General features: G+C 44.7%; 1 protein-coding gene across 1 annotated transcript; it reads right to left on the bottom strand.

Annotated features, from left to right (window-relative positions):
* Nucleotides 1-1,025: 1,025 nt before the first annotated feature.
* On the bottom strand, nucleotides 1,026-18,411 carry PPEF2 (protein phosphatase with EF-hand domain 2). Its single transcript, XM_082281563.1, has 16 exons — nucleotides 13,852-18,411; nucleotides 10,943-11,070; nucleotides 10,369-10,426; nucleotides 9,713-9,888; nucleotides 8,581-8,695; nucleotides 7,684-7,730; nucleotides 7,120-7,286; nucleotides 7,000-7,036; nucleotides 6,762-6,911; nucleotides 5,766-6,086; nucleotides 4,882-5,067; nucleotides 4,062-4,204; nucleotides 3,432-3,538; nucleotides 2,418-2,581; nucleotides 1,777-1,864; nucleotides 1,026-1,550 (listed from the first exon to the last, which is right to left on the bottom strand). Exons 1-16 carry the CDS (start codon nucleotides 13,910-13,912, stop codon nucleotides 1,369-1,371), a joined length of 2,130 nt encoding a protein of 709 aa, XP_082137689.1. The 5' UTR covers nucleotides 13,913-18,411; the 3' UTR covers nucleotides 1,026-1,368.
* Between the last annotated feature and the right edge of the window lie 1,025 nt (nucleotides 18,412-19,436).

Below are 19,436 nucleotides of genomic sequence, written 5' to 3'. Positions count from 1 at the left end.
CAGTGCCACAGAGCTGCTTGGCAGCCTCAGTCCCCAAACCAAAATGAGGGGCATGACTCTAGGATCCTACCTGGTAGCAAGCACTGCAGCGCAGGTGCCTACTCACTCCATGCTGTGGAGAGAGACTTGCTTTTCCCCTCAGTAAGAAATTCACTGAAAAAAAAACAAAACAAAAAACCAGCGTTCCCTGCAGTAGGAGTTTGTACAGCAGAAGCAAATGTGGAGGAGGAAGAATCATTTTGTTCATTAGCCATCAAAATTAATTCCATTCATCAAATTTGAAGGATGGAAAAACAGAAATACAGCTGTAGTGTGCTGAGACCTGTATTGTGCATTTGGGAGTGTTTGTGGAAGCATGGTTCTACTACAATTGAAAATGTATATGTGGAACTCCAGTTAAGGGGGACAAGGATTAGTTTCCTTTTGGAAGCACAGTTCCAGTTAAGAAACTGTCTGCACTGGGTAAGAGGCTCTGTGGGAAGTTCAGTGAGACTAGAATTCTCTTTTGGGGGCTGGGGTAGCAATCTTAAGTGGAGTCTTCTGCCATGGCACCCCTGCTAGACTGTGCTGCGTATATTTGAGAAATATATTGTTTCTTGTTTTGGAAACTTCACGCCCCACCCCACTTCACTTAATAAGCTGTAGTCCTGCTATGCTTTGAAAATAACTTCAGCATGCAGCATCAGCTTCTTAGCAGAGGGCTACTTGATCTACTTCCCTGGGCTTTGAAAATTAAAGTGTCTCAATAGATTTCTTAAACTCAAGTGTCCCTGCTAGAGACAGTGTTGCACATTTGAGGCATTTCTTGTTCCCCCAACATACTGCTCTACTGCATGTACTTAGTAGCTCCAAACTTCCAGAACAAGCTTACCACAGCAGAGGAACACCAGCAGGGAAGTAGGTATCATCACTGGAACAGCACTGCTGCTCACAGAGTTGACTAGAGAAGAAATGAACAACCAAGGAACAGCACTCTAGAAAAAATGGTTTATTAAAAGGAAAGCTGTGATCAAACAGGTGCTACCTCCTTAGAACACTGCCTACAAGTAATACCTTTACTTCCACTTTACTGCTCTTGAATATACCTGTAACATTTCATCACATTGACAAGAGAAGCTAAGTTGCATCTTCCCTTTGAGCAGGAAACTACTTAAAATACAGCTTCTTTAAAAAACAGTCAGTTGAAGTGCAGCTTCTCTATTTCATCTGTTACCTTCCCCAGATGGGTCACAGCTGTTGCCTACAGTGATGTCTGTTTTAAGCCTTCCTTTTCCCTGCTTGGCATCTGCAGGCACACTCTGGGTTAGGTTGGACAGTCCTGGCTTTGTAGAAAGCAAGGCATTGGACATGGCAGCCCTCGGCAGGTTCTCACGACGGGCACTGTTTGACGAGGCGGAAGGCTTCCAGGAACTCGTTGAAGTCAATGTTCCCATCCTTGTTGAAATCAATGCTGCGAACCAAGTCGTTAATGCCGTCATCCGTGAGTTCAATGTTCATGTGTGAGCTGAACAGCTTCCAGGTTTGCTGGAATTCCTCAAAGGAGATGAGACCTATGGAGGAGCATTTGACATGCTGCAACTACATCTCCTAATGTGGAGAACACTGGCTAAAACATGAAGTAGCAAAAAGGCGTGATATAAACGGACATTTCAGAAACTTGGGAGGGAGCAGGAAGACCCAAGCCTTAAACAGTTAAATAAAACCACCTCTATACATACTAAAGGAAGATCCAAAGTAGAAGGGAACACAAGGCAGTGATCAATACCACCTGCTTACCTGAATGGTCTCTGTCTATGATCCTGAATATGGTCTCCAAGTTGGATCTGTTTCGATAAATGACTTCCAGCAAGCTCGACTGGATGTGCTGAAAGACATGATCACACTTGTTTTATCCTTCTGACACCTCTGCTTTCTCTGAGTCGTGACTGCAGATATCTTCACAAATAAGAATATTTTTTGCTCTCAAGAGCATGCTGGCAGTGCCATACCAAACAGGTGTGTGATGATTGGACCCTCTGTGCAGCTGCAGAACAAGCCATCAGCAACCTGGCCCTTCCCAACAGCGTTTTTCTGTGCTAACAGTGACCGGGGTACATTCTATAACCACTGCAGAGCTGCATTTGCTGGGCGTAATTAAGAAACTGACTTGGAGAGTGGAATACAGTTTTCCTACTCAAAAGCCTGCATCCAAAACTACCTCTAAATTTTGATTTCACATCCATCATCTATTTCTAAAATGGGCTGGATGCCTCAGGACTATTTGAGCTCAGGCAAGACTTTCTATCAACTTCAGTGTGGTTTTGGACTGTGCAGGAACCGCCCACTGTCCTTTTGTACCATAACTGATGTGCACATGCTGATGATCTGGTGAGCAGCTGCTTCACATCATGCTTTGATGGAAGGGGGTGAGTGCTTACCTCTTGGCTCCTCTGCTCCATGGCCAGGTCATCCAGCCAGGATTTGTATTCCAGCATGCCGTCCTTGGTGCTGCACACCAGCTGTGGCCTCAGCATTCGCCAGGGCAGTCCCAGCCTCAGCACTGACTCCACTGCTGTTGCCCAGTTGCTCAGAGTGATCCTTCCTGCAGGGAAAAGGGAGACATCTCTGGAACACAGAAAAGCATATAAAGGCAAAGAAGAAACCTAAAGTAGTGACACATACACAGTCTAGGTGCTGCTGACAGTACAGCATCTTTTTGCACCACAGGCGCAAGCACACTTCCCCTCCAAGCCTCAGCAAGCTTCTCATCATTGCAGCAAATCAAGGCTATGAGGCTTCAAACATCTGAGCAAAGGCAAGATACTAACTTTAGGTATTTCATCAGAAATTTGTAGCCCATTTTAGCAGCTGCTGTAGCAAGTGAGCTGGATTTCTACGAACAGTTTTGCTGCCAGGGAAGAAAGCAAGGAAGCAGTTCTCCCCATGAGCAGTTCTGCCAGCCACCATAACCCTTTTCTCCCCCGGCCTCCACAGCCCTCCTGTCAGCCAGAGAAGTAAGAACTTTCAGCTCCTTCCTTAAGGCTCTGACAGAAGCAACTGCCATGGAAGACATCCCTCACTTTCCTCTTCCCAGTGATGTTAGACTCCAGGGATGGAGGGGCTCTAGAGACCACCCAGCCCTTCTCAAGTGACACAACAGACATGTTTCAGGTCAGCTTTTCCAATGCTTCACCAGTACTCCAGCTGCAGAGAGTTTTTCTAATACCAGCCTAAATTGCTATACATTAGGTTAATGACGTCCTGCTTTTCCATTACCCCCTCTTTATGGTGTTACTCAGAGGTACTCACAGAGACTAACGGCCAATGACCTCTGGCAAGATCTGATACAGCCTCCCCATGACAGCTGGTGACAACTGTCAATGAGCAGTCTCCCAACCAGCCACAAACTCAGCTTAGTCACTTGAGCGCTATCCAACTCAGCTCTGAGTTACCTGTATTGTCCCTGTCATAGGCCTTGAAGGCACTGATGAGGGCTGAGGTGTGAGCAAACAGCTTTTCCCGCAAGGCTCGAAAGGCTGACTCCTCTACTCTGCTGATTCTGGAGGATGCAGAACAGAGAGAAGCACTTTAAGGACTTGCCATGAATCACAAGAAAAACTGCACCTTCCCTCCCCGTCCTCTATCTGGCTTGTCCATGGATTGCCCAGACCCTCGCACAACTGCTCTGTACAGGTACAGCTGCATCTCAGTGCTTGTGACAAGGCATTGCATGCCCAGGGCACAGATCCCTGCAGCTGATGCCACAAGTCCCTGCCTTCATTTGTGAAGTAACAAAGCAAAAGGGAACCTCAGCAAAGGTCAAAAGTTAAAACCTGACATTGAAAGAAAATCTGAAAAATCACCTTGAAAAAAATCCCCTTGGAATTTTGTTAACATTCCCTTCTCAACCCTTGAGCCTTCCTCAATAACTTCAAGTAAAAACTTGAACCCTCCTTTAGGGCTATTACTTAGAAAATCAAGCTGTGAAAGTTCAGCTCCAGAGTCAAACTTTCTAAAAGCTTACAAAGTTTTCCCTTTGAGAATATTGACTTGGTGAATACAGAGCAACTGGAATGCCTTGCCTTTGGGTCATAGTGAGCATATGGGCTGTCTTGTTTGCTTGGTACTGAACAAAGTGGGGGATGAGGTCTGGTCCCAGCTTCACGTAGGCTCCCCTGTTGCTGCCAATCTCATAGTAGTTTGAGGCTGAAAAGATGGTCAGCACCTAATCCCAAAAAAAGAGGCATTTACAGTCAGTACGTACATCCTGTAGTACTTATTGTATGTGTAAACAATACACCAGGTCCCCTCCAAAGTCCACGGACTGGGAAAGCACCATGTTTTACAGAGAAAAGGGAAGAGTGAGGTGGCAGCTGGCCTGAAAGCCTCGCAAGAGTTCCTCATGGGTGGCACTGGTCACACATGGATCTGGCCACATGCTAGGCTTCTACCATTGCCCCCTGTGCTCCCTCCCCCAACAATTTCGCTCTCCAGAGTCTGAGTGCCCTGACAAAGCCACTGATGTGACTGTGAATCTTCTGAAACAGAACCTGGCTGCAGCAGCTCGGTAACACCCTTTTGTAGCTCATCTGCAGGAACAGCTGCACTACGCATGGGGGCCATGGCACAAGTGGGTTCAGATCTTTTCTCAACCACCACACACAAGGACAGGGTTTGCCTGCACAGCCATGTCCCCAACAGAGCAGGCAGCTCCAGATTACCCTGACCTAAGACCTCAGCTGGAAACACACTTCAGTAACTCCCAATAAGGCTGTTCAAGGATTTTTTATGTACTTAAAGCCCCACTGGAAGAAATGCAGAACTGAGACAAGCTACCCCCCCAAAAAAGCCCACCCCAGCAGGATGGAAACCCAAGTATCCTTCACACCACCCCTGACTGACCTTGCGGTTGTGACAGAACTCGTAGCCCTCTTGCTTGCACTCATGAGAGCGGATCAGGAACTGCAAGCCGTACTTTGCAAGGAACTTCTCCGTCACATCAGGCCCAAAGTAGCAGCCACCACCTCGCACCTTATTTTCTCTGCAGCCCTCCTGAGGCATGGGGTCACTCCAGAGGAGATCTAAAACCTGAAAGGATTGGAAAAGTTCACTAAGCAAATACAGCTCAGTCTTCAAATCCCTCCCTAGACTGCTGCTTTAACCATAGTGCAGGGGAACAGACATGTTTGCTTGCATTCCAGCTGAAGACTGTCACAGACCTGGGCCACCTCAGAAGTGGCAATATTGTTGGAGCTATGGGCACATCCAGAGTGTCTGAGGAAAGAGGGATGTGCATAAATCAGGCCTGATACAAGCTTTGCCTTTCCTAGCATTAAGATGTTCAAGAGCCTTGCCTGTCTTCCTCCATCCTGAAACACAAGGGGCAAGAACAACCAGCAGATCCTGAGGCCATTAGCAGGCTTAGTGTTGAACTCCTTGGTTCTCTAGCCACGACATTCTCCAGCCTCCAGAAACACAAATGCTGACTCAGGAACCACTGTTTGGATTAAAGCTTAATCTCTTTAACCCTGACCTCAACATATAGCTCTGTAGTGATAAGGTGTGCAGCACTGGAAGGTCATATGCAATGTGAACTAGGTAACCGAGGTTTTAGAGTGCACAGAAGAGATTCACAGGCTGGAAAATGAAGCTGCTCGTCCCAGGAGGTAACAAAGGTACCTAAGGAAACATCCCCAAGGCCTCAGAGAACAGCCCTTCCTGGTCACGTATCGCTGCAGGAGGCACCCACAGCACACCCAGCCCGCAACCCCGCCTAGACTCCTCACCTGCTTCCACTCCTCCTGGCGAGTCCAGCATGGCCCATCCACATCCTTCAAGGAGACCATGCTGGAATAGGTGAGCTCCTCTGGCTCTGACTCACTGATGTCCATCAGCCGGCGGCACGTGTCAATTTGCTCCTGCACTGTCTGCCGGAGCCACCTGGAGAACTCCAGCCTATTGGCTGTGCTGGGAGCTTGTGCTGACTGGGGCTGCAGAGATAACCCGGGAGCTGCCTCAGTGTCTGATTTGCTCTCCCCATTTATGGCCGGTATTTCTGGTTTTCTACTCGACTCCTTCCTTTTCTTCATTCTTAACACAGAAATAAACTGAAAGATATGAGAGAAATGGAGCTGATAACATGGCATGAAAACCCAGATCTCCAGCTCTAACATCTTCCACTGGCAGACTTCAAGTGATCCAAGCCCCAATTCCCTTCTGCCTTCAACTGCTGATTAACTGTGGGGGACTATTAGTGCCATCCTCTCAAACATGCCATCCTGGGTTTACAGCTGGCCCCCACATCCATCACATCTTACTCTTCCTCATTGACTTCATGCAGACAGATTTAATCTGCAGTGGGACCTATGCAGCAGAGCAAAGGAAGCATCAATGATTAGTGCAAGAGTTGTCATCATATTTGGAGAAGCAAAGTGGTATTTCCCAACTAGAGAGTGAGACAGAGACAAGTTAAATGATTTATCAAAATCCTTCTGGAAATCTAGGGGGTAAAAACAGGCTAAGGAACTGTGGGACAGTGTCTCATCATCACTGTGTTTGTACTTCACCACCAGCACATATTCCAGAAACCAACAGTGCTTCATCCCTTCACAGCTCATGCACACACACCAACAAACCAAAGCCTCTACCTAAAGATGAATTTGTCTAGGAAGACCATCTGTTAGACTTGTCTTGTCAACAGCTAAGCTGACATGTAGAAATGAGCTCCTTGCCACAATCAGCAACACTGTTGTCTCTTGCAATAACTGGGAAATAAAACCTACTTTGTCCCTTTGAATTTTCTCAAGCATGTTCAGGTCAGTGGTGTCAGAGATGCCCCCGTGAATAATGAGGACTTTCTGATCAATCAGGGTGGCCAGGGGTAGCCAGCAGAAGACATTCTGAAACATCCTCAAGATTTTCTTCCCATGCACCTAAGAGGACAGGTCAGAAAAGAGATGAAGCATCAAGTCTTCTACATGCACATCTCACATGGTAAAGGAGACACAAACCTAGGCCTACCTTGTATTTCTGCATCACTTCCTTGGTGAAACCGTAGCTAAAGGAACAGGAGAAAAGAAGCTCAGTGGGATTTTGCACAACACCCTTGACATCGTGCTCAGCCCCGCACAGAAGCCGTACCGTAAGTTCACCATGTGGTCCTCGTGGTTCCCGCGGTTGAGATGAACCTCCTTGGGATAGATCAGGAGGAAGGTAAAGAGGATAACAAGGATCTCAAGGGACTGCTTGCCTCTGTCTACGAAGTCCCCATTGAACACGTAGGACTTGGAAGGGGAAGGAAGGCCATTCTGTAAAAGCAAGGAACAGGCAGATGATACCAGAGAGGTCTCCCCATGGTCTCCATATGCCTCCCCCACCGCTGCACAGTCTCTCACACCTGTCCCAGTTTACAACAGATCCTCACTCATCTGCATCCTGTGGGCCCCAGCAATGAAAGCTGGCAGTCACAGGGGGTTGTCATTGGTATCAGCACCAGAAAAATACCCACTGGCACTTCTAAAATGGACATGGATTTCCAAGTCAGCAAGGGAATAAGCTACTGATTTGTGAAGCCATTTAAAACCAATCAAATTGACTTGGAGAATTGCACATGAATGGCCCAGTTTTGCAAATACTACTCAACATGACCCATGGGATACCCATTGCAATGCCTGGACAGCCTCCCTCTCCAAATTTGGTGCCTACCTTGTAAAAGATGAGGAACAAGTCATCCAGCTGGCCATGCAAGTCTCCTAACAGGCACAAAGAGAGTAGTCTCAGTATGTTTACCTTGAGCTTAAGAAAACACCAATACATAACTTCCTATGTACTATGTCCTTTATAAATTAATGACCACTGAAATACTTTGGGAAGTGCAAGCCTAGAGGAAAAGGACACAATGTAAGGCTTGAGCTTAAGTCTGAGAAGGACAGTAAAAAGACCTACACCACCTGCTGAAGACTGATTTAGAAGCTTTATTCATTTATCTCCTGTAATGGCACAACATGGCACAAGATTATCATTACATGGGAGAAAGCTTTGCATTCAAAATGACAGTCTAATTCTCGTTTAACATGATACTGAAGAGAGAGGTTTGTTTTCCAGAAGCTGACTGCATGCAGAAGTCTGTGCTAAGTATGTATTTTTCAGAAATATCTCAACATTTTAACATTAGTCAGAGTAGAAAAATAGTGAAAAGCTTTGTCTCAAATTTACTTATCGGGTGCAAAGATGCGTTCGCATTCTGGATCTGTGTGCATGCATGCGCTGCTGCTTATCCAGAACAGCTCCAGGGTTTTGTTGTTTAAATAATCCCAGACCACAGAACACATCAGAACACTATCAAGTTTTGAGACAAGTCCTCAGCTGGATATAATTTCTGTAGCTTAGTAAAACGGCGCTAAGTTTGGGGTGAGAGAAAAAAGACCACGTGGGTATTTCAGACAGACCCAGCTGCCTCTCAATGCATCACACGTTTTGCCTACGGAGAGCATTTGTGTTCCACGTTCAGTACAGAGGGAGGCACTGTGGCCTCACTATCATTTTCCCTCTGCCCCACTCTCCCACATGAGCGTTCCACCCCGGAGGCTGCAAGGGACGCACCGCACACAGTGACCTCCTCGCTGTAGCAGGTGGAGACATGGCTGATGTTTGGCAACTGCTTGAGGTGCTTCCTGGTCTCATGCAGGAGGTTTAAGACATAGCGAGCGTGGAGCTGCTACTAGGAGAAAGTGAAGGGATTAAAGCAGGAAATCAGTGGTCTCTGAGCAGCACCACTCTGGCTGCAAAGACTCCACCAGGGTAGCCTGGATGGCAGAAACTCTCCCTAGGATAGTGCTGACCTATGGGCATACAAGCAGGACAAGGCAAATATCAGGAAACAGCAGGATGCAAGAGACTTGCCCAAAGCAGCCCAGCCTCAGCACTGACAGGGCTGGCAAGGCAACCCTAAAGCCCCAGCACCTTGTGGACAAGGCTATACCCACTAGGCCACACCACCTCCAGGAGCAGCAGAAATTCTAGGCCAGTATCACAGGTAAGAAGTTGCTCCTCTAGATCTTCCTTAGCTTTCCCACATCAAACCAGTCCATGAGTTTCCACATGTCCTGCAGTGATACATATGCTCAAAGCCGGGGCGTAGGCATTTAATGCAGTCAGGACATGAGACACCTTTGGTTTAGAACTTCTCTTTGGAGAAGGGACGTTTTGGCCTATTTTGCAGTTCAGCACATCCGCTGAGGGATGACAGCAGAACACTGCAGTTGTATGAAGGCTTGTCTTGTTAGTGCTGGAGTGGTACTCAACTTCCTCATCAAAAATATCACAATTTACGTTTTAAATCAGCATCCAAGTTGCATGGCACAAAACATTTTAATTGGCTGTTTCCCTCTGGGCCATCCTATACTTATTTACAAATTGAGGAATTCGAACAAAAAATGACAAAATGTTTGAACATGAGCTGTTGTTGATTTTTCCCTTTAAAAATGAAATTCAGGTTAATATTGGTACACCCCTATGTAAAGTGTTCCGTTTTGTCAGGAGTACATTTTCAGAAACAGAAACATTTCTATGGAATTAGGAGACACCATCTAATTTCTAGCACCCTTTTGTTTAAAAGCTGGACAGCTTGTTACACTCCAGTCAACTGAGCTTGTTAGGAAGGCTAACACCACAGTACCTATCCTACACCCCTATGCAGATAAGGGGAAAGCGTGGTACCTTTTGGGATCCTTACTTGTTTCTGTTGGAAAGCTTCCAGCAAGGCCGTGGCATGGTCAGGGAGAAGTGGAAAAGAGAGATGGGGTCCAGTGTAGGAGTCTGGCACCTCTATGGATTCATAGTCACAGCATTTTTCCAGCTCTGCCTCTTTGTAACTTTCCCCACTTATGAACATGCGACTGATAAAATCCCCTGGACAGCAGATTAGTGTGGTTGATTTTTTTTTTTTTTTTTAAAGAGAAACAGACAAAGAAGAAGTTAATTGGTACCATTCTAGTACTTTTCTAAAGAAAAGCTGTTTGATTAGGCTGGCACTCAGGAGCAGTGGCAGCCATAGATGCTGCGTCCAAGCTTGGCACTGCTACAAAACTTAGAGTGGGGGAAAGGCTGCAGAGCCAAATCTCCATGTGCAGTGTGCAACATTCTGTGATTCTGTGAAAACAAATGGAGTTTTTATGCCTCCTTCCAGCTCCTAAGAGCAGGAATTGCCCCACATCCTTTGCACAGCTCAGAGTCTCCAGACAATTCACTCCCTATTCCTGATGCCATCACTCTTTAGACTCTTGGCTACATTTGCCATACTGAACATTGCCCAGCACTGGGCAATGAATAATACAGGGTGCAACCTTTGGAGCTGCGGGTGCCACCTCTACAAACAGCACACAAACTTACTCTCTTTGCTGCTGCTTGGTGTGAACTGGTCCATGAGGTAACTGAAGAAGTTGTGAAGCTGCAAGAAGAGGGAGAGCCCATCAGTCACCCCAGAATGAAATTCAACAGAGTGGCAACTTAATCGTGATCTTCTTTCTGGAAATATTACCGCTGCCCTTCTCATGCTGTCTGGTGTGTACAGCAGCTCCGGTTGTACCAATTTAAGTTTTGACTATCTTGAAATGAAGTCAAAACAGTGGCTTTACCTTCAGCCACAGGCAGGAATACACTATGAGCCCTTCCTCTCCCTGACAGCATGGCAACCATGTAAGAGAATTTTAATCAAAGTTAAAGCATAACAAACCAACTAGACATGCCTATTGTGTTCAGACTCCAGAAAAACTGTTAAACAGCTCTTACGGCTTGCTTTTGAGGGTCATCACTTTGTGTTTCATGCAACACAAGCAGGCAGGGAGTCAATAGGCTAAAAAGGGGCAGGAAACCCAGTCCCTGGCCCACTGAAGCACTGAGAGGGTTACCAGCCAGCAGCCAGAACTGAGCAAGTCTGGCACAGAAACCACCTTCCTAAGCATACCTTGATCTGATCCTGCTCGCAGGCATACTCAATGGATTGAAAGATTCTCCAGGTGCAGCGGCGTCGCATTTCCAGCCGAGCCATGTAGCGCCGATACCACTGCTGGATCAAGACAGCTGCCTTGAAAGCTGGGGGACAAGAACAGAACCATCTGCTGAGCAGCACTGGCCACAGCTGAGGTACCTGCAATAGCTCCTTCCCTACCCCTGAACACTGAAGAGGAACCTTGCCTTTTCAGAGGAAATTCCCGGGAATTGTATTCTCGTGCCTAAGGGCAAAAAATATCCACTTCTTTTCACCTTCTTCTTGTAAGAGGTTGACCTGACCCTGCCTGACCAGAGACCTCTGAAACACTTTTAGCCATTGCTGCTGGCTCCTCAGCACCGGCATTAACAACAAATTATTAGGGTCTAAAAATCGTAACACATTCTTCAGTACTATTAGACAATATCCTCCCTTTCTACTTACCTTGATCATTTTTATGTCCATCATACCATCTCTGGGTGCTGGGGCTTCAGGAAAACAGGAATTTAACTGAGGCCACACAAACAGTTGGGAGAAGACAGGATACCAAGTTTCCTTCTAAAGTCTTAATAATATGAGGGTTTTCTACCTCTTTATGCCTAATAAATACCTCAGCTTTTGCAGTTGTGGAAGAACTTCAGAAGGACTCTATCACAGCATAAATGTCAACATACTATTACCTTACAATAACATACAGACAAAACTACACCCACAGTGAAAAAAGGGAGGCAGAACTTTGGCCATTTTAAACAGAACAAACGAGAAGCCAGAATTTCCAGGTGCCTGTTTGAGGTCAAATCCACAGCCAGCACTGACACCAGGTGCTTCCCACTAAATTATGGCTATCTGCCCTTTGATCTTTAAAACATATCCTGTGTATTCTCCCAATTCCAGTATGTTCCCTTGAAAGATGATTTCAGATGGGGTGTGTGCATATTTCAAGTGAAGTACCTTGGTGCAGTTTCACATCTCCTTTTTCAAGTTCTGCCACAGAACTTTTCATGCCTCTAGAATCTCTCATCCTCTTTAGCTGGCCTTCACCGCACTTGGACCAGCTTTGCTACTTGGCATGTCTCTTTGGATTATGCTGCGTCCCTTCCTGTTCCTTTCTGGAGCCCTACACTTAAAACATCTTCTAACACTGCTTCTCTGTCATCTTTAGCTGAGGGGGGAAAGGGATGATTGCTGTATCCACAACCTGGCTTCAAAATCCAAGGGAAACAATAGAGTTAGGGAACTAGGCCTGCTGCAGAAGGTGTATTCCGTTGCCACATTCACCAAAGCAGGGAGAGCAATGGCAGGTGTGTGGGAAAATCTTCATTAAAAAGAGGAAAATCCTTCACCCCTACCCAAAGGCTGCTATACACTGGCAAGAGACAAAGAGATCATATTAATTCGATCAGCTTGCATTAATTACATAGAAAACCACCCTCCAGATACTTCAGCAGGAAACAGTGACCTTTCCCTAAAGACTGTATCTCAATGGCTTATATATTGAAAATAATAATCCTTTTAAATTATGGTTCTGTTTCAGCACTGGGAATTGCAGAGCACAAAAAAGGAAGATCTACAACTGCTGTTCAGCAGGGAGCTGAGATACCCTGAAGTCGTGGGCAGGAAGGTAAGATTTGGCAAGCCTCAATTCAGGCGTAACCCTCTGTATTCTTTGCCTTCTCTCCTGCTGAGCAAGTGCTTACTGATCTGCTGGGCTTTGAAAAAATTCCTTGTGATGGCTCCACACGTGCCTATGAAAACCAGATCTTTTGAATCAGTAAAAATTAAACCTATGTAACACATGTTATCAAGTGCACAGTTAGCATAAATACCACCATCCACAGTATTTAACCCCCCGGTAGGCAAGGCACGCTCTAGAAATTGAGAGAGGTTTTACTGCATGGGAAACTGTTGCTGAGGTATCAGATGTAATACAAGGTTTCAAATAAGTAACTAGTTTTGTGTTACACTATCGTCTTAAAAGAACCCTGAACTTGTTCGGAAAGCCCATGGACCTCTGGTGGTATGGGTGACAGGTAAGACGAACTTAAATAAAAAATGGAGTTCTTCAACAGTGGGCAGTAACAAAAGTCTGAGTCACAACCTTATCCTCACTTGCAATCCTTATTTTCTTTTCCAAGCACTTGCAAACAGTTTGCCCCATCCTGTTGTTCTGCCAGTGCTGACAACCGCATAATTCAAACAACAAAGAAAGGACTGTTTACTTTTTAACATTTCCTCATGTCTAAGGTCTCCCTCATCAACTCCCTTTGTTCAGACACAGGCACACACCCACAAAATTGATACCATTACAGAGGGCTTGTAAAAATAAATCAGTACAGCTTTGAGAGCCATAAACAAGTCTAGATTACTAGCAGAGATGAAGAGCATTGTGCTGATGTAATTAGAAAAAAGTACACTTTTTGCTTTTCTGTTTTTCGTAGCCACACCATTTCACATTCTTTGGAACCAGATTTATTTTGGCTTTACTAACACTTCTGCTTAACCAGTCCTGCACCAGTAAGAGGCTTGGAAAATAATCCAGGGGAAGCAGCAAGGTGACATCTGTCTCACTGTCAGCAGAGGCACAACACCTGCATTACCCAGCAAGTGATTAATCCAGCAGGTGTTAGTTCTAACTGTTGTTTCATTTCTGGTTAGGCTTGGGTGGATTTAACTTACTCCTGGTCTCAATAGCTGTTATTTCCTCAAGTCTGTTGTCTTCTGCCTGACACCTGAGAAACCTTGTAAGAGGGTACTGAAAGACAGAACCTCACCTTAGTGCTATGAAGAAAAGCAGGTAACCCAGAAGGGAAACACATTCAATGCAACCTGCCAACAGCACATGCAGGAGAAAACAGGAAAAGATTATTTTTCTAAGAATCACTCACCATTTTCAGACTTCTGCAGGGAGTACTTGTACTTGACTTCTACAGAACTACCAGATCCCATGTTCTCCAGCCAATGCTCCAGTGCTGCAGACTGCTCCAGTGTCACCAAAAACACAAAACAGATGCAGGGAAGACCATTTGGTCAGAATCAAAACAGCTGCAACATGTCCCACAATGCTAAAAATCTATAGTTAAATGTATTAACAGTTAATATCAACAATCACATGGTCTGTCTTGCGGCCAAGTACACCTTCCACTAGCAGGTTTCTCCAGCTGCTCCCAGACAATCAGATGAGGATTTCTGTCTCACTGCTTCAAATTTCAAGTGAGCTATATAAACAGGAATCAGTTCAGCGCCTTTCCTACTTGCATAAAAATAACTGTACTGTGATTGTTTGGCAAACATTTGAAAAGCTTTTCAATACTGATCAAGAACTATAAAAAAGTCATTAAGAAGCAGTATGTGCAGACAAATATTCATGCATGTAGTCGCCTGTAAAGGATAACTCATTATGAGGGATGAACACACACACTATATTTAATCTAACCACAGCTAGCAGAAAGATAAGTCTAAAATAACAATTAGCTGTCAGAAGAAAATACCCAGCTTTGTTAAACACTGCTTTTCTCCATCTCATGCATCTGCTCGCATGTGGGAGCGTATTGTTCCATCAACTGCCAGTAAAAAGGGACAGAGTTTGGTATGCTCACTGCTGTGGAAGCTCTGGGCAGGGCAAACAGAAATTAGTGCAAGATTGGCTCAGACTCTGAAGTCTCTCACTTTGAGGGTAACCAGAATGTCATTCACAGTCAAACATCTTTCCTCTGGAAAAAAACCTAGTCACATACTACTGCCAAAGCAGCCCCAGGCTGTAGTGCTGAAGAGTTCAACACATTTTGATTCTCACCTGAAATTTGGGGAGGAGAAAGCTGAGAAATGGAGGGAAGGAAATAAACATCTGTAAAAGTGTCAGGACTGGTGTTTGCAGGAGAATGCAGCTCAAAGTGTTTTCAAGGGTCAGGAGACAGTAACTACAGAGGCACTTCTGCCCAGGAGAAGGAAAAGCCCTCCTCCTTTCCTCAGTTCCTGCAGTCCTTTTGCCTCTTTCCATCTCTTTCGACCTAACCCACATCTTTCCTCTCAAAATAGCTCAGATCCGCACAAATGCTAATTGAAGGAGCACGTCCGGTGTTGTGTAAGGTGAGCGTTCCTTGTTTGCTCAGGAAGGTGAGCCCTGCTCAGCAACACTGCAGCACAGGGAGGTTCGAAAGCAGAGGAAAGGCTAGAACTCTCCCTCCCCTGCCCAGGATGCCCAATTGTACAGTGGCATCTTCAGAATGCCATGAGTGGGCGACACAACAGGGTGTACCACAATGCTCTCAGCAAAATGCCTACACTCTTGTTTTATTCTAACAACATAATTTCATATCAATGCCGCAAATGGCCTGAAATCACCGCTTAATTACACCCAATTTCACCTGGTACTTTACTTTCTTTGTGCTCAAATAATGCAGGTACTCTGACATCTTTCCAGATCATTAACTACTCCAAGGGACAATTGCACACAAAACTCACCACTTATAGCTCCCTCATAACTTCCTGTACGAGGGAAATCGCAGCTCAAAAGAAATTTTCGAGTCCAGAACTTTTGAGCATAGACCTGTAACTCCCATCTGGCCTATCCTAACAAAAATTTCCTTTTAGTGACACAGATCTGAGGACTTCAGCAAGTTTTAATTTTCCAGAGAAGCAATGATAGGAATGATTCGCTCTACCTCAGCCTCCTTTCCAGGAACTAGAACACTTCTAGGTTACTTTTAAAGCAATGGAGAACAAATTTGAAGCAAACGCTCAAGTATGGTGTTCAGTACTTGGCTTGCTGAGGATGCGTTCAGGGGTACCACCTGCCTGCTTTGATAAAACGTGACCTTGGACTTGAGGTCACCTTTGGCAACAATTTTTTTATTTCCTTCTCTCCCTACAAAACAATCAGGCATTTATTATTTGGGCAGCCCTACTTCAAACGTGGCCTAGTATTAGTGTGCCCTATTTATCGTATTGTGTAGGCTTATCAACAGGTCCCTCCCAAGCAGTTCCTGGAGCCATGAACTTTTTCACTTTGTTGCCCTCAGATTTTTGTGAGAGGCACAACCTGAACAAAGGCGTGCACAGGAGTAAAATCAAACTCCAATGGAACCAAACCTGTTCCAAGGCTGGAAGGAGTGAGGAAGAAATGGAACTAGTCCAACTGCTCAGCACCTCGGATCCTTCCTCATCCACCCAGTGACATACACTCTTCCCTTCCTAAATTCCTGTATCCAAGAACAGGAGAGGAACAGGGACCCATCAAGGCACAGCCTCAAAGAGTGGATGAACTGAGCAGCAGCATCACTTTAGGCACAGGTTCTATTAAACAACCAGGTGAGAAACACAATCCATCCAGGAAACAGCCAGCTATCAACAGCTCCTTCCTCATTTTGCTCTTCGATGCCACACCCTCTCTCTGGTGCAATTAGGAGAACTCTGGAACAGGATTTCCTCACGCCTCTTTTGCACAAGGCTGTCCCTGGTGCACACCACAGCACAGAGCATCTGCCAGCAAACACCCACACTCTAAAGCCAGGTGAGAAAAGCCACTGCCTGCACTTAAACCAGGGCAGAACTCAACCACCGCTAAAGAGTCACGGACTCGAGAGCCCCACATGGACACAGACAACCAGTGGAACACCAAGTTCAGGGCCTCAGGAGACGGCCACACACACATAGAGAAGATGCACATTCCTTGATTGCCAGAGGTAATGTTCCACAGGCAGGAAAAAGATTAACAGCCAGACTTCCTGAGCCATTGGGTAACATGCTTCTTGCAACTCTTCAAACACAAGCATATGACTTGTTCAATAACACCACCTAGCACCCCATGAAATTCAGGAAAGGAAACCTTGCACAAATCCATTTAAGTCAATCACCCCGAAACACAAACAAAAAAAGCCTAGGTAAATTTCCTGACAACCTATTACTTTAACTTCTCCAAAATCAAAGTGATGGACAGCATTCTGGACCAAATCCTATACACTCTGTGAGCTTGTGCACATCATAGATCTATGCAGAATGTGGTGCTTGACCCACAGGACCTGCCAGAAACACCACAGCTAATGTGAAGCTCCCTCCTAGGAAAGATGACATTTCATCTATCATGAACAGGACTCCCACTAACCTGACAGTTTTATAGACATACCAGCAACAGAGGGAACAGATGAGCAGAATATGGAAGGCAACAGGAGGACATAAAGACTAGAAAATTTACTAGCCAAAAACCTAAAAGAGATGTTGGAGGGGAACAAATATTAAGTTCTGCTAAAAGAAAAACAGCAAGAGTTTAAGAGCTACAGATTAATTTAAAATATACTCCAATACTTCTCCCAAGGATAAAAACACTAGCTGGCACCAGGGAAAGTGATGATCCTATCTTGCCCCTGAGAGTAAATACCTAGGTATGGCCCACGTGCACATCAGACTCAGCACCACTTGTAGCTGCAAACAAGATTGTGAAGCTTGTATTTCAAACATGCACCCACACAATTACTGTAGTATCAAAAAGGAGAATTCCAGATACAAAACTCCCAAACGCAGTTTTATACACCTTGGCATACAAAAAGGGTATTTCACTTCAAACTGTAAGCTAGTTCTGAACACAAAATCCTGTTGCAGAGAATTAAAAAGAAAAATGCAACTTACCTTGCCAGGTTCTAATTAAGGGATTTGTTGAGATAAACACAACAGAAGCTCTCCACTTGATAAATTTTGGTTGTATTCAGTACCCAAATACTTGATGATTTCTGATGCTATTTGTTTAACTACAGACGCAAAACCTCCTTGTCAGACTCCAAATAATAAAAAAAGGTGTTCCCTTGGGCAGGCAGCAGGACAGGCCATGCCTCTGCACACGTGCAGCCCAGAAGTGGTGCAGAGACTTTATTTACTGCCCAGTTATGAGCAGCCTTAAGAATCCTCTTCCATGTGATGCTTAATAAAGGCTACAGATCTCCACTGGATTAGGATTACCGAAGGGATTATGAATGAGAAATACAGCATGTTGGCCTCTCTTATCCTAGGAGTCAGCTCTTACACACTTTCATACTGCCTTCTGCTAAATGCAAACTTCTGGAGGAAAACTAATTCAAGGCTTCACCCCTTGTGTTATGCTGAAAAACTATTTGGGGCTTTGCAGCTAGGGAATCTCTAGCACAGAAAGGAGGGGATGTAAAAAAAGATAGGATAATGTAGCTTAGTTTTGTTTTATTACTGCACAATTCCAGGGTTTGAAAAAGCAGGAAAATCACTACTTTTCAATCTTTAAAAAGCATACACACAAAGCAGATGAAATCTCAAACAAAAATATGATCAGTAAGCCATTCAAATATCTATAAATGATCCTCCTTTTTTAAAAAAAAGCAATTATGGTAAAATCATAGAATGCCAGGCTGGAGAAATACCTTTAGGATCTTTTAGTCCAGCCTTTCTTGGCCAAAATTCCCACAAAACACCCAAACCAAAAAACAAACAAACAAACAAACACAACAACAACAACAAAAAAAAACAAAAAAAAAAAAAAAAAAAAAAAAAAAACCAAACAAAGTCAGTGCTACTAGCATTAAGATAGTTTTATTAAAGTACTAACAATCCCATCTCCGCATTTTTATCAAACTTCAATTCATACCACAAGTACCTTAGCTACTCACAGGTTAAAATTGTCTAAGACATACCATTTACCACTTCATTAGTATTTATATTTTTAGCTTGTCATTAAACTAAGACCAGGAAGTTATACATCCTTACATCCTTTTGGTAGCAAAAAGGCATTCAAGGTGGCAGAAAAACTTTATTTTGTTGGCAGTCAGCATCTTGGACTGTTTGTTACCACAGAAAATGCAAGGCTTTCAAGAAAATAATTTTTAACAAAAAAACCAAAACTACATTCCTTAACTTGTTTAAACCTCATGACCCCAAACAGCTGCCAAGCCACAAATAACAGCAGAAGCAAATTGTTTCCTGAATATTCATAGATACTAACTAACAACTTATACATTCCAGATTGTTGGTACACAGTGAAACAAATACATTTGGGTAAATTTATGTACCAGTGAGCATCTGGGTACACCCCTGCCAGAGGATAATCAGCTTAATGCTACACAAAGCCCCACCTGTAAGGATCCTGTTGTTGTGGGTGGCTGTTATTTAAAGAAAACCTGGTGGGATCATAAATGAGTGCCTACTCTGTGAATTAAAGCAATAGCATTCTGCAATCTCCAAGATAGCGAGCATTTTTAAATCTTCCTGCAGGAACTCTTCTTCAAATTTATCATCTGGCATCTGACTGCTGTTCATGGCCATCTAAACTGGGTCAAGGCAAAGCTTGCAGGACTTTTATCCAGGCAGGAGGAGAGGATGCAGCTAAGTAGGTTATGAGACTCAGCACAAGGAGATAAGGGGCCCTCAGTTCCAGAAGGTGCTCTCAGAGCAGTTTGCATAACCAGTACACACTCCCTGTGGCCAGCATAGCATTGATCTGCAAGTGGTGCTCTGG

Source organism: Coloeus monedula, assembly GCF_965178545.1.
Source record: "Coloeus monedula genome assembly, chromosome: 5".
Taxonomy (NCBI): domain Eukaryota; kingdom Metazoa; phylum Chordata; class Aves; order Passeriformes; family Corvidae; genus Coloeus; species Coloeus monedula.
This window is presented reverse-complemented; position numbering and strand designations above follow the sequence as displayed.